The sequence below is a fragment of the Camelus bactrianus genome, chromosome 18 (assembly GCF_048773025.1).
Source record: "Camelus bactrianus isolate YW-2024 breed Bactrian camel chromosome 18, ASM4877302v1, whole genome shotgun sequence".
Lineage (NCBI taxonomy): Eukaryota > Metazoa > Chordata > Mammalia > Artiodactyla > Camelidae > Camelus > Camelus bactrianus.
Window position 1 is genome coordinate 135,067 of NC_133556.1, and position 18,068 is coordinate 153,134.

Below are 18,068 nucleotides of genomic sequence, written 5' to 3' on the forward strand. Positions count from 1 at the left end.
CCCTGAATGAAGTACAGACTTTCAGGACCGACAGCTTGAGCTGTGTCTGACTTTGGGGGGCCCTAAAGAAAGAGCCCAGGATTGGGTCAGATGCCCGGTTCCCAACCCAGGACTTGCCATTTCTAGCTGTGTGATTCTGCAAATGTTGCCTCCCCTTTCCCAACCTCCGATTTTAGTGTCGTTAGAACAGGGACAAGGCTCAGAGCCTTGAGGGCTCCCCAAGGACCAATCATGGAGCTCAAGGGCGGTGCACAGTGTGTATCAGAGTCTGCCTCCTTGGCTTCTGTGGAAACAGAGGTACCTTCTCTTTAAAGGTTCTGCGTCATTTCTCAAGATTGTAATACACTTCAGCATGACCGGATTGGAGGAACTAGGCTGAATTTCACAACCTTTCCAAGGTTGCTAAACCACTGTGTCCTTTGTGCTGCTTTGGTGTTGCCAACAATTCTGTATTTGTTTCCTGATGCTGTTACGAAAAAGAACTCCACAAGTTTAGTGGCTTAAAGCAACACACATTTATTCTCTGACAGTTCTGGGGGTCTGAAATCTAAAATGGAACTGCAGGCTATGGGCTTCTAGTGGTTCCAGAGGGAGATGGCTTCCTGCTGAGGAATGCATGCGCCCCTGGAAGCTGGGGAAGGAAACAGATTCCTCCCAGAGCTTCTTCTGTTTTCAAGTCTCCCTCTGCTTCTTTCTTGTAAGAACCATTTTGATGACATTGGGCCCACCTGGATAATCCAGGCTGCTCTCCCGTCTCAGGACCCCCACTCACATCTGCAGGGATCCTCTTGCCATTTAAGGCAGCATATGCACAGGTTCTGGGGATTCAGATCACAGGTCTCCTGGAAGAGGCCAACATAGTAGTCATTCTCACTTTAGTGTGAATAACCACAATCAGCTGTTGTGCTTCCTTCAGAGCTAAGGAAGTCCCTCTAAAGGAAGGGGGTTTGGGAGGGAGGGAGGGGATGTGAACATCCAGGAGGCTCCAAGAACTGGTCCCGAGTGGCCTCACCAGAGTTCAGCTGGCCTGGGATCGGAGGGTGTCAGGAGTGCTTGGTGTACCCCCCGGGGCCACCTTCCAGTGCCTGCTTTCTGGTGGTCTGTGGGGCTCAGTGTGACTGTCTGAGCCAGGTGGAGGCGTGAAGTCCGGGACCTCCCTGAGAGAGGAGTGGACCAGAACCTTCCTCAGGCCCTGGCCCTCTGGCTTCCACCAGGTGCTGCCTCTTCCCTTTTTAACCCCAGTCGCTGGGGCCACCTTCCACTTAGACAGTCCGCTAATCCCTGGTTTGTTTGCCTCATTCCTCAGCTGCTGTTTCACCGGAAAGTCAGCCTTAAAACCTTTTCACTTTCCTGCCGTGCAGGCAGGGGGCTGGTGTGGCTGGCCGACCTCCTAGGCGGTGTCGGGGGCCTCCAGGTGTTGACTGCCCCACTGTGGGGCCGTGGGCCACGGGATGCTCCTCCCATCCCTGGGTCCCCGGTGGTCTGGGTGCTTCCTCTCGGGCAGCTGGGCAGGACCATGACTTCTGGGCTCCATGCTCCAGGGGCTGTTCCGGGAAACGCTGATCCCTGGCCCCCATCTCTCCCACCCTGTCAGAGCCAGCTCTGGGCGCCCCACCAGCCCTGCGGAGTCCGATAGCATCTCCTTTCCACATTTCCACCGCCCCCCCCCCCCGCCCCAGGAAGAAGACTGACTTGCCCTCCCGCACCTGGGCGCACCTTCCAGCAGGACACCTGAAGGAAGGAGAGGCCGCCAGGTGACCGGTTCAGCCGAGTACAGTCTTCTGCCGGGTGCCCTGGGTTCAGTACTTTTCCAGAGAGCTTTTCCCAGACGGCTGAGTCAGCGGCAGCGGCATATTCTCCAGTGCAGCCAGGAGAACCCACCTCCTCCCTGCCCAGTGCGAGGAAAGAAATTCCAGTCTCCCTGTGGGTGGGCACCGCTGTCCCCGCACCCCACAGATGCTTGCGTGTTGGCCCTGACAGGTGCCAGATGCCCCCACGGCAGGTACACGTGGCTCTAAGTCCCCTGAGCTCTCCCGGGTGTGCATTGGCCAGTGGGACACCCGCCAGGAGTTAAGCAGAGCTACTTTCTCGGGAACAGCCTGGGGGTGGAGTCACCAGGAAACCCTGAGGCAGTAGATGTGAAAGAACCTGGAACTGCCCTGGAACCTGGTCACAGAGCCTCCAGGAAGTGGCTGGGCTTTTCCCAGAGCAGCAGGGCCCAGAGCCACTTGCATTCCAGGTTTGTGACCTGCTCAGAGGTGAGGGCCAGGGTGAGAGAGGGGGAAAAGGCCAAGCACTGGGGATGGTGGTGGTGGTGGTGTACGACCCAGCTGGGAGGTGGAGGGAAGAAGGTCCACCAGGAGAGGCAGGCAGAGGACCGGGCCCCACACTCGCACCCAAGGGAGGATAGACAGGCAGACAGAGGGACGATCAGAAGGAGCAAAGAGGCCTCAGGAAGGCCGTCCACTAGACCTGCAGGACAGTAGCCACCAGCCACATGTGCCTATTTAGAGGTAAATTAACCTGACTAATCATGGAAAGTCCTGTTGGAACGCGCTAGGCCGGTGAGGGGAGTTCAGGCTGCGTGCAGGCCACACAAAAAGCAGGCTCAGCTACCTGGAGCCCCTGGGTAGGGTGGGGACGGCAGGTCCATGGAAGGCACAGGAGGGAGTGCTGTCCAGCCCCAAGTGTGGCCCCAGGGGCCTCTTAAAGCCAATAATTTCATACATTTTTATAGGTTCCTTGTGAAGGGCTCTTCTCCGCGGACTGGCAGTGACTTCTGACTGCCCAGGTGATGAGTGTTTGAGGCCCATATTTTCCAAAAAAAAAAAAAACCCTCTTAATTCCACAACAGACTGAAATAAGTCCAGGGATGTGGGGGGTAGGGTTTGAGGCAGACAAAATGCTGCCTGGGTGGGAGGCGTTCTGGGATCTGTGCACATGCAGGGCTCACAGAAGTTCTGCAGGGAAGAAGTCTCAAGTCTGCACCACCCTTTTTCTGGTTAAAGCGTTGAAATCTGTAGAACCAGTGTGCGTAGACAGCAGTTTCTCAACCAGTAATTCTCAGCTGAGTCAACGACCACGTTTCAACCTCAAAAATACCCAGCCCTCAGCGGCCGCAGACTCAGGGCCTTGGGCAGCACCCGGTGAGGGAGGCTCTAGTATTTGGTTCAACCTGATACAGGAAAACAAATGTGGGCGAGAGGAGGGCCGTGTCCCTGGTCTCGGTGGAGCCTGGGACGTGCCTCGCCAAGTGTGGGTCCTTGGCTTTGTGCAGGAATGAATTCAAGAGCGAGCCACGGCTGAGTAAAGGTAGATTTATTCAGAGAGATACATACTCCACAGAGTGCAGGCTGTTTCAGAAGGCAAGAGGGAGGCCACGAGGTGTGGGGGTTGGGTGCTCAGGTTAAAGTAAAATTAGGTACACGCTCCACAGACAGAGTGCGGAGCAAGAGAGGCGGCCACGGGGCGCGGTGTTGCTGGTTTTTATGGGCTCAGCAGCTCCACATGCTAAGAAGTGGGAGGACCATTCCACCTACCCTGGGGAAGCGGCTGGGGCTCCCAGGAATATGGCCACTGCCCACTCTTTGACTTTATGGTCAGCGCTGGAGCTGCCATGGTGCCTGTGGGCATGTTATTCACCATGCTAATGTATTACAATGAGCATATAATGAAGCTCAAGTTCACTGGAAGTCAGATCTCCTGCCATCTTGAGCCTCGAGGCCGAAGGGGGGTTGAACCTGCTCCCATCTTGGTGGCGATTGCTGTAGCAGCACTCCTTGAATGGCTGTGCCCTGCCCCCTTCCCTCCTGTCTCAAATCCACAGTGTTTTTTTTAAAAATTAAATTTACTTGTGCTAGCATTTAAAACTCAGGAGAGGCCACAAGAAAGCCTAGACTCCATTCCCTGAAGTCTTAGACGCCCTGGCCAGTGTGGCCTTCACTCCTGCCAGGCGCCCAACTGTCCCGGGCCTGTACCTCCTGGCACCACCCCGCCCCCACGCCAGCCCCGTCACGGGCAGTGGGCAGCCTGCCATGTCTTCCTTTGTGGCTCATGCGGGGCCTGGGTGCAGGGCCAGGGTGACACCAGCCAGGGTCTGTCCCGGCATCACAAGCTTGTTCCTGGAAAGGCCGATTCAGGGGACATTCAGGGAAGCGCAGAGAAGGGGGTGTGTCCCTGCTAGGAGCTCTGAGAGCACAGGGAGCAGACACAGCTGGCCCTCCCGTGTGGCCTCAGGACTCAGTACCTGTGCGTGTTTAGCAGTGGCCTTGGCCGGCAGTGGGGCCAGGATGCTCTGAGGGTCCCAGCCAACTTCAGCTGTGTGCTGGGTAGGAAGGATGCGGACCGGGAGCTGGGATGGAAGAGTTACCTGGGGGTGGGGGTGCTGAGTCTTCTGTCACCGGAAGCATTCAAGCCCAGACCGGACGGCCTCTGTGGGGGAGACGTGGGCCCCTGATTCTCTGTGTTCCCCAGCTTGAGGAAGGTTGCGGGCATCCTTACGAGGCTGAGGGTCGATTCCCCTCTCTGAGTCTGGCCAGGCGCTGCCCCTGGCCAGACGGTCCCCGACGGTGGACTTCACGTAGGCAGCGTGTGCTCCCACTTGACTTTGGACAGAGGGCACACGTCTCAGTGTGTCTGCCTCCCGCGCCAGCTGAGTGCTGATGTTTACAGAGGGGCGTTCACCCTTCAGGAGAGCCCTGCACGTGGCCTCCTGTGCCAGGCCCGGTGGAGGGGTGAGTGTTAACCTCTAGGTGAGTCTGCCTCGCACTGTGGGGCTCCTTGCTTAATCCTCCCCACCCCAGGGTGACCTGAGTCCAGAGAGGGCCCAGCCAGACTCCTGTCACTCACACACTGCGAGGGGGCGGCCAGCCCAGCGCGAGAACAGCTGGTGGTCCAGTGGGGCTTCCTTGCGGCGGCAAGGGGCAGAAAACACTGCTGTCTGCTCGCCAGGTCGGGAGGGCCTGGGCCAGCAGAGGCCCATGCTCTGTGGCATCAGGAAGGCTTGCGAAGGAGCTGGCCTTTGAGTGGGGAACTTGCACTGAGAGCTTAGCCAGCAGTTCTCACAAATGCAGAAAGTGTTATGAACCACATGGGTGGAGAAACAGAGGGCTGCAGGCCTTGTCAGAGCCTTTACAGCGCTAATATGCATGGTTGAGACCTCAGAGAGTGGCACCATTGCCCAAACTCCAAACTTTGGCGGAGGCCTCCTTTTGTGCTGGGAGCCCCTGGGCCTGGTTGGGTGGGACACACATTTGGGAATGCTCCCCCACCCCCAGGCATTGTGAGACGCGAAGGGAAGGTCGTTCTAGGAAGATGGAGCAGCAGAGCGGGGGCCCCGGAGGAGGTATGGTGACCTCAGCTCAGCTCGGGAAGATGGGATGGCGCAGGGCAGCGGCCGAAACACCAGGGTGCTCTGAGGACACTGGAAATAGTCCCCTCGTGGACTTTGGAACGGGAGCCCACACCCCCCCAGGGGGCCCTCTGTCCAGGCAGCCGCTGGGCGGCGGAGAGCAGGTCGGGTCAGTTTGCACAACCTGAGCCGGAGGAGCCGTTCGCTCAGGGCGGTTCCTCTGCTGCTCCGGAGAGTCTGTCTAGGGGCCTGGATCTAGGAACTAGTTAATAATCAGTTTCCACGGTGCAGACCTCCCTCTGCGGCCGGCTTCAGGCTCCACACGAGGTCACCAGAGGTGGGCTGGGAACAGGTGCCCATCCCGAGATCCACCTGCAGACCAGGAACAGCCTCGAGAGCTCAGGGACAGTGGGTGGAGAGAGAGCCGGGAAGTCCTGAGCTCTGAGTATCTATCACTGCTTAAATGTAACTTACGTAGTTTAATTTTTAATGACAGCTGTGCTTCAACCACCGATCCCAGAATTCGGAATTTGACAGTCAGCTCCTGTGAGCTGGTGTGAGCCACAGGTGCCTTCTCCTGGGAGCCTTCCTTCGTGACAGACTCCTTCTGCTTGTCCTGTCTTCTGCAGGCAGACGAGGGAGCAGGAGACGCCTCCTGACTTCTTTTACTTCTCTGACTATGAGAGGCACAACGCAGAGATCGCTGCCTTCCACCTGGACAGGTGAGCCCCCACCGTGTGCTGCCGGGGTCTGAGCAATGTGTGCGGTGGGCCCTGCCACCCTCGCTGCCAACCAGTGGGTCCCCTGCTCCCCGCACTGAACAGGCAAGGACACCCGGGCACCGGAAGTAGGTGGCTTGCCCATAACCCATGCCACAACCGGTCCTGTCAAGTGCAGAGGGGTCCCTGCCCTTGTGGTGGTGTAACCCCGTGGACGTGCCCTGCTGTGTGCTCAACCAGGGTGGTGGAGCAGGCTGTCGGGATAAAGCAGAGAAAAGAGGAGGGAGCGTTGAGGGTCATGGATTTAACTCAGAAAATCGCAGGGTGTCCCCTTCTCTGCGGATGCCGAAGGTCATGAGTCTCACAAAACTGGGCCTTTCCCCCTACGATCACCTGTCTCCAGGCAGCTCTGCCCAGCAGAACGTGAATTGCTTTGGGGTTCCACATGCCTCTTGTGGCTCGGGAAGTGGGCAGGCGACCAACAGGAGGCCAAGCTGGATGGACTCACTCAGAGTTCTGGCCCCTCCAGGGTCCACGGCCTGGCTCTGGGTCAGCCTAGGGGTCCTGGGGGTTGGGAGACCCACCTTGGCCCTCAGCCTTCCCGTCTGCATGCGAGCCCTGAGCCAGTGTGGCTGGGGTACAGCACCAGTGTCACCCCGGCCAGTCAGAATGCAGAGTCCGGGCCTCCTCCCAAACCTGAGGTCCAGAATCCACATTCTAACACGGTCCCAGGTGACTCATGTGCTCATTCCGGTTTGCTGGGATGGGTTTTTAAAGGTCAAATCTTATGTGGTGGCAACAGAAACCCCCAAGTCGAGTTTCAGCAGTTTCCACGTCGAGAGCAGCCCAAGCCCAGGAAAGAGCCTTTCTGGGGAAGAAGACTCACCCGAAAACCTCAGGGCTGCTCACTGGGAGGGGCTCTTTTACACTGGGGTGGGGCGCGGGGGTGGGACGAGGTAGCCACGTGCCCGTGCCCCCAGCACCACGCGCCTCTCCTGCAGGACAGCCGCGCCCTGCCTTGGCCAGAAAGGTTCGCACCCGCCCTCTGTTTAATTAGCGGGCAGCAGCGCCTGGTTCAGAAAGAGCCCCACTGACAGCGGTTAACTTTAATTTTGTTTTAGGCTCAGCCCTGAGGCGAGGGTGTGTTTTAGTTGCCTGGGCACCTGGCAGGTAGACACAACACCAGGCTCCATCCTTGTGGGTCCAATTCTGCCCGTCAGTGACCGCTAGGCAGGCCCCAGGCCCCGACTGGGCCTCGTGGGCTAGAGCGAGGTGTCCATCCAGCTCCAGCAGGAGCAGCCGGGGCACAGAGGTAAGGACTCCTTTCCCTGTTCCTTCTGCCAGGATCCTGGGCTTCCGCCGTGTCCCTCCCGTGGCCGGCAGGATGGTCAACATGACCAAGGAGATCCGGGACGTCACGCGAGACAAGAAACTGTGGAGGACCTTCTTCATCTCCCCAGGTAACCTCGTCTCCCCGGGGACCACGTCTCCCCCAGGTGACTGCATCTCCCCGGGGACCTCATCTGCCCCCGGTGACCGCGTCTCCCCAGGGACCTCGTCTGCCCCCAGTGACCGCGTCTCCCCGGGGACCTTGTCTCCCCCTGGTGACCGTGTCTCCCCGGGGACCTTGTTCCTCCAGGTGTCCTGCACCCCTGTGTGTCACTGGGTTCGGCTACTTTTTCACTTTACTGGGAGCCACGCCCGAACTCTAAGAGCTGCTAGAATGGTCTTGCGCCATGACTGACTCCATCCCCAGGCTGGCACAGAGGTTGTTTCTACCATTTGTTTGTCTTAAAAGGCAAATGAGTTACTTTAGAAAACCCCAGCCTCCTGGGAGATCTCCTCCAGGTGGTCCAGCCAGAGGGCGCCTCCATTCCCTGGACTTTCCCCAGATTTAAAACAGCCCAGCAAGACCCTCACGTAGTGGCAGGGCCGTGCTGTCTCCCCTTCCTCCACGCAGCGCTGGACAGGGAGTGGCAGCTCCCCCTGGTCGCCGAGGGTGTGTGCGGGCCCCCTGCAGGTGGGTCCCCTGCACACTCACGTAAGATGAGCGCATCACTGAGGTGCTGATGGTGATGAGTGCCTTCGGGACTGTGTCACAGACCTTCAGTGCACACACATTTGTGTTATATCATAGTATCAACCTTGGGCGCACATGTGAACTGAGCCACACCCTGCGAGTTACCCACCCCAGCTTGGCTTGGGTTGGGCACTTGGGCCCCCCAGCCCTCCCTCCCCTCCTCCCTGGGCGCTCCCGTTGGTCCAGACCCCGCGCCGAGCAGTTCCCAGGCGCTCCCCACTCACTAGGCCCGAGGCTTGGGGCACTCCTACACCCGAGCCTCTTGTCACGTACATTTCATCTTGGAGCGTCTTGAGTTGACCCCTTGATGCCGGCAGAGCAGAGTGGAGTGGCGCGGCGGGGCCACCGAGACTGCACGGGCCCCTCCCACCCTGCAGGACTGTCTCGGTCACACCCGGCAGCCACCATGGCTGGTTCCTGCAGACAGAATCCACCTGGGGCCCTTGACAGGCTATGTCTGAAGATCTGCTGGCACCTAAGAGCCCAACCCCTGAACTCGCGTCCCGTGGATGTTCAGGTTGACACCCTCTGCACGTGTCTTAGCCATGGCCACGAGCTTGTCGGAGCCGGGGCCTACAAGCCCTTGATGGCATCAAGCTCCAGCCTCGCCATCCAGGCTCACTGAGAGCCTCGTGCGGAGCCCGTGGTGGGTGGGCGGGAAGGAGGACAGAAACCGCCGGAGCACGAGGATTCACCCCTTTCCTCGCCCACGTGACCAGGACGAGGGCCGAGTGACAGCCTGTGCTCCCGGATGGACTCTGAGGGCTTCTCGGTCGGCCTTGCCAAGCCTGCCCCACCGCTGCAGCTTGTACACCCCCAGGGATGGGGAGCTCATTGCCTCATGGAGAACTCAGCTCCTGTCCGCATGGCCTGAGCCATGGGAAAGGCTTTTCTCCCCAGAGAGCTGACCGTGGGCTCTTGTGCTTTCTGCCACTTGTCAGGGACCCCTCCCGTGGTCTCTCCAAACTAGATGCCCCAGCGCCTCCACCACCCACGGTGACAGCCACTGAGTCCAGGCTGGGCCACACCCTCGGGACCACCAGGCACGTGCCTGCTTCCTATCGATGTCCTTCTGCAGTTTTTCATCTCAAAGGTTTAAAGAGTGAGGTTGCAACATGCGTGGCTCCCCTGTTCCCACCCCCAGGTGTGGGGACCCCCTCGTCCTCCTGCGTTCAACATGGGCCTTGGCGTTTCTGTGCAGGGGCTCATCCCAGATCCGATAAAGGATGGACAGGCCAGGCACAGAGAAGTCCAGCACCTCTTAACCCTGAGAACATGCATGGTGTGGCCACTCGGGCTGGATGTGGCACTTTGCAGATCGAACCTGGTCCCACCTGTGCTCAGGCTCTGCAGCAGGTGGACCAGCGCCCGCAGCTCCCTCAGACCTCGACAGGCTGCAGCCCTGCAGCGGGTGTGAATGGGTGGGACAGTGCTGTCCCAACGCAGTGCTGTGCCCCTGCTGCCCGCCACAGCGCAGATGGAAGGTTCAGGTGTCGGCGCCATAGCAGAGCCTGAGGCTCGGTCAGCCCCATTCTTTCCTCATCCCCATTTTCAAACAGTTCTACTGAAGCCCAGGGCCTGGTGGGTTTTGCTGCACCTAGAACCGACCCCACAGTTGAGACGTGGTGACCGTGCCCGTCCCCCAGAGCCGCCTCCCGCTGTGCCCCCGCCTTGCCTGTGGTCGAGTAGGTGGCTTCTTCCTCAGGCTGTTGCAGGTGGAGGGCGGGTGCCAGGTGTGCCCCATCTCTCCCTTCATGCCATCTTGAGATTCATCCTCACCGCCCCCTGGACCTGCGTTTCTCTCCTGTTTCCGAGTCCTGTTCCACTGGACGGGCGTCCTGGGTTTCCTCTGTCCAGACTGCTGGTGGGCGTTGAACGGAGGGGACCAAGTAACTTGCCCAAAAGGAGGTGGAGGGACTGGCGTTTGCAATCTCGAGAAAAGGAAACAAGTCCGGGAAACGTGTGTTGGATTTCGCTTTTTCTGGCGCAGAGGGGCCTTCCTGCTGACGAACGGCTCAGGGTCCTCCGGGTGAGAGGCAGCTGCGGTCCGGGCCCTGGTGTCTCACGTACGTGTGTTGGGTGTGGGCTCCTTTCTGCAAACAGAAGACAGTCAGCTACTAGTATCAGCAGATGACCCAGCCAAGGCGCTGGCGCCCCACCTGTTGTCCCGCGTTGGGCCCGCTGGTCCCCGGCGCATCCCCGCGTGCGCGGCGCCGACGCCGGCATGGGGGTACGTGCCGACACTCGGGCTCCCAGCTCCCGGCTGCGCTCCCAGGCCGGCCGCCGGTTCGCCTGGAAGCCTCACTTGGCGCCGGAGGGCCTCACTTGGATCATGCTCTGGTGAGCCTCCCCTAAGTGCGCCGGCCAGCTCCCGCACGCGCCTCCGCCAGGCTGCCTCTTCCCCTCGCCCTGCTCTGTCAGCCTGCTCTGTCCCAGAAGCCTTTTAAAGTGCCTGGTTTTCTCTAAAGCCACGGGTGATGGGAGCCAGCTTTGATCTCCTGTTAGAAGACGAAATCCGTTCAGATTCGTTTATACCAATTCTGCTTGGCTGGCACTTCGGCCTTTGGAGCTTTGCTGGAGCCTTTATTCCACTCCCTTCCGCCTCCGGGGCCTGAGTGGCTCTGCTCCGGGTCAGTCGAAAAGGAGGACATCTGTGCGGCCAGTGGGAGGGCCAGGCACCCGACGGGGCCAGGGGGCCCTTCCTGCCAGGGCCGGACAGTCGGGCAGCCAAGTGGCTGATGCTGCGGGGCCAGTGACTGGAGCCCAAGGCTTTTAGGCCCCAAGTTTCTGGAGCACGTTTCTCATACTTTTCTGGCAAGTTCCTGTCTTATATCTTATACACACGTCCATCTGTGCGAACCTGTGGGTTTCTACCCGGGACCCATGTGACCCCCCAGAAACCCCTCCTGCCCCTCCAAGACACTCAGCCTCGCTCTTTAAATTGGCCCCTTTCCCGCTATGTCGGCCCGGGTCTGGCTGGGTAGTCACTGGGACTCTGTCCACACACCGTGGTCAGTGTCCAGTCTAAATTCTCACGGAGGGCCAGAGGGGTTCATATAGCAGAGCCCAGGCAGCCTCAGGCCCCTCCTCAGCGGCCCCACCACACATGACATCCCCACTGCTCTTAGGAGTGTCCAGTTTGGGCAAGATGGCACCACTGCAGCCTGCGAACATCCAAAACATTCAGAGGCAGGCCTGTCTGGACCGTCAGGGACTGTTAGGCGGGCGGGTGTTGGGACTTCTTGACCCTCGCAGAGACCGAGTTCCTCCCCTGGGCAGCCCATCTTCCCTGAACCCTCAGATGGTCAGAGGTTACCTGGGCCTGTCTGTCTTGAGTGTTGTCCCTGAGATGACCAGGACTCAGGTCCTTCTGCTCCTAAGCCCCTCCTCTCCCTCTGCAGGGCCCCTCACGCCTTCCCTGGATCACGTGTTTAACACTCGCCCACAAGGCCGGTGCTGCTGCGGCCCTAGCTCAGAGGAGACGAGGCACAGAGAGGGGAAGGGCTTCCCCAAGGTGGCACAGCTTGGAAGCAGAGAGGCCGGGGCTGTCAGAGCCCCACCCTGGATGTCTGTGTAGAGCCCGGATTTGGTCTCTGGCGAGGAAAAGGCCCATGAAATGCTGTCTTTTCACATGAACCCACCTAAAGCCGCTCAGCTGTTGGTTTAGGTGGGCGGATGTAGGGGCTCAGATGAGGACTTTGTACTGAAAGTGGAGCTGAGGTCGAGCCGTGTCGACACAGACAAGATCTCAGTCTGGTCTTTCCTCGATCCCCTGATAGTGACCTTTGGTTATGCATCCCGCTCTGGCAGGATGTGCAGGGCAGGGGCGCCTGGTCTGGGAAGGTGGCCATTCGCACAAATGGGAGGGGGCTTGGGGGTGGCGTCTGGGGCTCTGGCCCCTGTGTTTCTGCACCCCCAGGCTCTCAGGGGCTCCCCACCAACAAACAAAGTGACAAAAGAGAATACGGATTCCATCAGTACACGCACACCCATGGACGCCTGCTGGCCGATTAGCTGGGCCGGGAGATGCTGGTGGGCGCTTTGCAAACCACCCTTCCTTCCTGGCATGCACGTCACATGCTGTAAATCCAGCTCGTGTCATGTACAGTTCAGCGGGTTTTAGTTGTGCAACAGTCACCACTATGATTCCACAACATTTTCTACCCCCAAAAGGAACCCCCATCCCTGTTCAGAGTCACCCCAGTTCCCCCACCCTGGGCCTGGCAGCCACCAACGTTTCCAAGTGGATCTACCTGTTCCCGGCGTTTCCTCTGAGGAATGTCTGGCCTCGTCCACGGGGCATCCTGTTCGTGGTTCATGCACGTGGTAGCAAGTGTTGGTTTGTTCCCTTTATGGCGAGGTAACGGTCCGTTTTGCAGATGTACCACAGTGTTTATTCCCCATCACTGGTGGGCACGGGCTGTTTCCAGTCTCTGACTGCTGTGAATAGTCTGCCGTGAGCATGGTGCAGGAGTCTGTGTGCAGACGTGGTGTCGTTCCTCCCGGGGGTGCCGGGGGTGGACTTGCGGGCCCCGTGGTGATGAGGAGCCACCGGCCTTTCTCGCAGCGGCTGCACCCCGGCGCTCCCACCCACGCCCTCGGCAGCACTTGTGCCGTCGTCCCTCCGGTCGGAGCTCCCGGTGGCTGAGAAGCGGCATCTCCTTGGGGTTTTGACTTGCGTTTCCCTGGCAGTTGATGGTGACGAGTGGCTTTCTGTGTCCACGGTGGCCATTTTTACGTTTTTCTGGAGACGAGCCCTTTGGACTCTTTGCCCATTTAGTACCGGCTTGTCTGTCGTTTTATTACTGGGTCGTAAGTGTCTGTACGCGCAGCTACTGGGTCGCACCTGGCTGCAACGTGCGGGCATCACCCCCGTGCTGAGCTCTTTCTTTTCGGTACAAGGGCCTTTTTCAAGCCACTGAACAGCCGTTAAGCATCACTCCAGAGACTCCAGGCCCTTGGTTTTGAGGGGCCTGGAAAGAGCCCAGGGTCAGAGCTGAACTCTAACTCCCCACCACGCTGTGTGGCTCCGCTCTCTGTGCTGTGGGGTTGGAGCAGGTGTCCGAGGTCGAACGTGAGCGCGCAGGGGAGCCCTGCCATGGGAGGGACAGTGGGACGCAGGTGCGGACGTGGCTGGGCAGGATGGATGTCCGGAGGAGTGGCCCACCCACCACAGGTCCCTCTGCCCTCAGCCAACAACATCTGCTTCTACGGGGAGTGTTCCTACTACTGCTCCACGGAGCACGCACTGTGCGGGAGGCCGGACCAGATAGAGGGCTCGCTGGCGGCCTTCCTGCCGGACCTGTCACTGGCCAAGAGGAAGACCTGGCGGAACCCCTGGCGACGCTCATACCATAAGCGCAAGAAGGCAGAGTGAGTGGGGCTGGGGTCCCAGGGTTCTGACTTCCATGGGGTCCTGGGGGGCCAACCCTGCCCGTCTGTGGCCGAGAACAAGCACGGGGGTCTGGTCAATGGCCACATGGCGTGAGGTGGGGCTAGACTGCACGTGTCGGGATGGATGACCAGAGGGCCCCTCACTCTGGGAACAGGTTGTGTCCCTGCAGGGGTGCTGATCTGCCTGCCGCTGGGGTCTCTGCCCTTGGACGTGGTGTCAGACCCCTGCCCTTCTTGCAAGAGACGCCCTGTTCTTCCAGCCGCAGAGATGTCCTCGCTTGTGTGGTGTCCAGGCCCTGCTTCTTAACAGAGACCCTCCAAACGCATGGCCTCCAGGTGGTCTGCCTGGATCACCTCCCAGCCCCATGCTCCTGCAAATGCAGCCTCCGCTGGCCACTGGCAGGCGCCTGTCTCCAGGCGCTTTCCTCCGTTCCATCCTTGCTGCCCGTGAATCCACTGCCCCGAGCTGGGCAGCCCCTGGGGTTGGCCTGGGCCTCCCTGTCCATAGAGGAGGAGCCTGGTCTTCTCACGCCGGCTTCCTGCAGGTGGGAAGTGGACCCCGACTACTGCGAGGAGGTGAAGCAGACGCCCCCCTATGACAGCGGCCACCGCATCCTGGATGTCATGGACATGACCGTCTTTGACTTCCTCATGGGTACGTCTGGCGGCCGCCCGGGAACCCACCATGGTCCTGCTTGTGCTCAGTTGTTCCAACTTGGAGGCCACACGGGGGAGGGAGGGGACGCTTCTGAGCCGCATGCGGCTCCCAGCACACTTGTCCCCACAGGGAACATGGACCGCCATCACTACGAGACCTTCGAGAAGTTTGGGAACGAGACGTTTATCATCCACTTGGACAATGGAAGAGGGTGAGCCCTGGTCTTGCTCTTCCGGACACAGTGAAGGGCTGCCGCATCCCCGCCCATCTGCAGCCCAGACCAGACCCCAAAGACCCCTCTGTGTGCCGCAGGGCTCCGGCCAGTCCTCCTGCTGGGTGTAAACAGGGCTCCGGTGCGCCTGTGAACTCCACAGCCTGGAGAGGCTCTGGCCAAGGAGGGTGGGGTGGTGAGGCATGTAGGAGGCTGGGACGGACACCCTCCCTGCCCCGTCAGGAGGGCCTGCAGCCACTGCTGGGCGGCCACTACTCAGTCCTGGGCCACCGGGAGAGTGATCTGCTGATGCAGGGCGGGGAAGTGGGTGTGTGCAGGGGACTCGCCCCTCCAAACGATCAGATGTGCAGGTACCCAGAGGCCTCAGGGGAATCAGCTCTGGGCACCTGGACAGTTACAAGTGTGGGTCACTAGTTCTGGCTGTAAAAGACACCCCTGCAGCTGGGCCCTAGGCTGACCCACCCTCAAGCCTCCTCTACCCAGCCTTCCTGGGACCCTTCGTTTTTGAGCTTCTGCTCAGCCCAGTGGCCAGACCTCTGGCGGCTTTCAGGGGCCCACCTCTGGGGCTGGGACAGGAGGGGCCAGGCCACACTGCCCGGCCTCCACCGGCTCTGCAGCCCGGCAGGGCACACACAGGCACTGCCTGCTCTGGCGCTTCTGTCCCCGTGAGGTGCCCATGCGTGATGTCTGCACACAGCGGCCCCTGCGTGGGGCCTCTCCACCGCTCTGCTCTTCTTCCCACAGGTTTGGGAAACATTCCCACGATGAGCTCTCCATCTTGGCGCCTCTACAGCAGTGCTGCAGGTAGGGCCCTGCCCCTGCCCAGGGGCCCCACCACCTGTGACCCTGCCACTGAGCAGAAGGCAGAGCCTCCCATCCCCCACTGGCGACTCACAGCCCCTACCTGGCCAGACCCGACACCCCTCCTGGGACCCCAGCTCCTTGTGACAGCCCACCTTCAGAGCAAGACACTGAGGCCCAGGGTCCCAGCTCTCCAGACTCTGCCTCCCTCCATGGGGCTCCCAAACCCATCCCTCCTCTGGAAGGAGGCTGTGGGGGGAACCCTTTGCACTGGGCTGGGGGCACCTCCGTGTCTGCCTGGCCCAGACAGATGTGAGCTGAGTGGGGGCCGCCTCCCTCCTGCCCTATCTGCCTGGACTCACAGGTGCACTGCTGGGCCCACCCAGGCACCGTCCTGCGAGGCGGGACCCTCACCCAGGGCCTCAGAGAGGCAGGGGCCTGAGCAGGCCGGGGCTAAGCCGGGACCCGCTCTCGGGGCGGAGGAGGCACTGGTTCTCAGCTGGCGGGCCTGACCGCGCTGTCCCTGCAGGATTAGGAAGTCCACCTACCTGCGGCTGCAGCTCCTGGCCAGGGAGGAATACAAGCTCAGCCTGCTGATGGCCGAGTCCCTGCGGGGGGACCGTGTGGCCCCCGTCCTGTACCCGCCGCACCTGGAGGCGCTGGACCGGCGGCTGCGCGTGGTGCTGCAGGCAGTCAGGGACTGCGTGGAGAGGGACGGGCTGCGCAGCGTCGTAGAGGACGGCCTGGACCCCGGGCACAGAGTCTCCGCCGGGAGGTAGTGACCACGAGCCGCGGCCGGTGCCGAGGGACGTGGGAGGCTGGTGAACTCAGGGGCCACCAGGCTGCCCCGGGGACGCCAGGGCCCTCGCGGCAGGTCCACGGGGCACGTCTTCTCCGTGTCCAGACCAGAACAGACCTGGAGGGCGCGTTTCTTGCCCACGGACAGAGCGGCCTGGCGGCGGACGACCCACCCTTTTTATATGGAGAGGAAGCCTTTATCTACTATTTTGTATTTATACCTGGTGTAAATGTACATAAACGGAGACGTCTATGCAGACCCCGGACCCCTTCCCGAATCACGGAGGCCACTCCGCCAGCGGCAGGGTCGCTGTGACGTGCTCCCACGTGGGTCCGACCTACAGCAGAACCTCTCCTTTCCTGGGGCTGAGCTCCAGGGGCTGGGACTCGTCACAGCTTCCAGAGGCTCCTGAGGGCCCTCAGGGACGCACATCGACAGACGAACACCGCAGGGTTTCAGGGCTTGGCCGCCGGGCTGTCCGTAATCTGACTTGCTCTGGAAGCTGTGTCCGTAAGGCACACTGCTACGGCCGGGCCGCTGGGGTACCTGCGCAGAGTTTCCATGGAATAGTTTGCAATGTGGTAAAAGTGCAATAAAGATTCAGCAAGTGTGTGCAGGGGCCTGTCTGGGGTCTGGGTCCCTCACTCCCTGGCGCTCAGCTGCCCACCCGCCAACCCTCCAATGCCGGTCCTAGAACCGGGCGTGGCCAGGCGCCGGGGCTGAAAGAGGGGCCTGTTCGGCTCCTGGTTGGGCCATGCTCGGGGGCAGCATGGAGTCTCCACAGGCCTGGCACCACGGGCACCCACGTCCACCCGGCAGGAGCCAGGACAGCGGTGGCTGGACCGGCCACAGGGACAGCAGCACAGGGGCCGTACTGAGCCACGGGCAGCCTAAGAGACCCAGCCCCCCAGCCACATGCTCCCCTTCTGAGGGCCATGGCACCCGAAGCCCGCCGCGGGGGCTCCGCCAGCCTCCTTCCCACCCAGAGCATCTCTGTCTCCTGCGAGTGGGCCAGGCTGGGCCTGGGGGGAGTCTGCTGGCCGAGGGCTCACAGGAACTGAGCTGTTTTTTCAGCAGAGAAATCACAGCTCGTCTGCCTTTTATCGGGGGTTCTCCTGACTGTTACCCCACAGATCTCCCCGTGCACACAGGGAGGAGATGGCTATTGGCCAGCCAGGAGAGAGGCCTCACCAGAAACAGCCCCACCGGGAACTTGACGGTGGGCTTCCAGCCTCCAGAACTGAGAGCATGGTCCGGCGTCTGGGTTGCCGAGTCTGCAGGGCTCTGGTACTGCAGCCTGGGGCATAACAAGGATAAGGTGTTTGGTCTTTGTCCCCGGTCCTGACACAGAGCTTCCAGATCCCTTGGAATTCCCTGAGCTGAAGACAACAGAAGAAGGGTGTGGGGGAGGCCAGGTACGGGGGTGGACAGGCAGAGCACTTAACGACGGCACGATGGTTACTCGGGTTTAAGTCCGCTTCTCCCCGACGAGTGTCCCCCGTGACCTAGAGTCACCCCTCCTCCCGGCACAGAGAGGGCAACACTTAACAAGGGAAGGCTCCTTCTCCGTGCAGACGTCCCTCACAAAGGGGCAACTGCTCCGCTGTTGTTTCTCAAAATAACCCTTACGCCAGAGGCACGTTTTGGGTGGCACCTGCTCCCCTTCAAAGGCCAAGCAGTGTCACTGAGGAGGCTCCAAGCCCCACAGAGCCACCCAAGGGGCCCAGAGCCCGGCAGCAGTCAAAGCCGTGGAAAGTTCCGTTCAGGACCGTTGCACTGGGGACAAGAGACCTCAGTATAGAACCAGCTCAACTCCCAGCGCAGCCTGGGAAGTGGGGCTTTCCAGCCAAGGGGCAGGTGGGTGGAAAATCACCAAGTCCAGGGCTCTGGCTGAACCGGGATTCCTGGCGAAGCAGGGCCGGGGCTGGGGGCTCTCAATAAACTGACTTAGCAGGATTCTTGCTAAAACTGGGCGATGCAAAGCCAGACACAGGAGTCCAAAGGTCGAGGGGGAGGGACTTCGGAGGAGCCTGAC

General features: G+C 60.5%; 2 protein-coding genes across 32 annotated transcripts in view; one reads left to right on the plus strand and one right to left on the minus strand.

Annotated features, from left to right (window-relative positions):
• Window positions 1-16,643, plus strand: part of FAM20C (FAM20C golgi associated secretory pathway kinase) — a 41,562-nt gene extending 24,919 nt beyond the window's left edge. For both annotated transcript variants that reach the window (XM_074345435.1, XM_010966284.3), the window contains 7 exons: window positions 5,980-6,072; window positions 7,414-7,529; window positions 13,342-13,522; window positions 14,089-14,198; window positions 14,331-14,412; window positions 15,178-15,237; window positions 15,764-16,643. In XM_074345435.1, the coding sequence (XP_074201536.1) occupies window positions 5,980-6,072; window positions 7,414-7,529; window positions 13,342-13,522; window positions 14,089-14,198; window positions 14,331-14,412; window positions 15,178-15,237; window positions 15,764-16,013 (892 nt within the window). In that variant the 3' untranslated portion in view covers window positions 16,014-16,643. The remainder of the gene's footprint in view (window positions 1-5,979; window positions 6,073-7,413; window positions 7,530-13,341; window positions 13,523-14,088; window positions 14,199-14,330; window positions 14,413-15,177; window positions 15,238-15,763) is intronic.
• Window positions 16,228-18,068, minus strand: part of LOC123611967 (uncharacterized) — a 33,699-nt gene continuing 31,858 nt past the window's right edge. For 23 of the 30 annotated variants that reach the window (XR_012500205.1, XR_012500201.1, XR_012500199.1 and 20 more), the window contains 2 exons: window positions 17,225-17,330; window positions 16,228-16,579 (listed from right to left, as the gene is read on the minus strand). Coding sequence is in view for 6 of the 30 variants with exons in the window: in XM_074345441.1 (XP_074201542.1) it covers window positions 16,283-16,579; window positions 17,225-17,330 (403 nt within the window). In the remaining 24 variants the exon portion in view is untranslated. Of the gene's footprint in view, window positions 16,580-17,224; window positions 17,413-18,068 lie in introns of all 30 variants that reach the window. The other 7 variants (XR_012500203.1, XR_012500197.1, XM_074345436.1 and 4 more) reach the window with 1 other exon arrangement.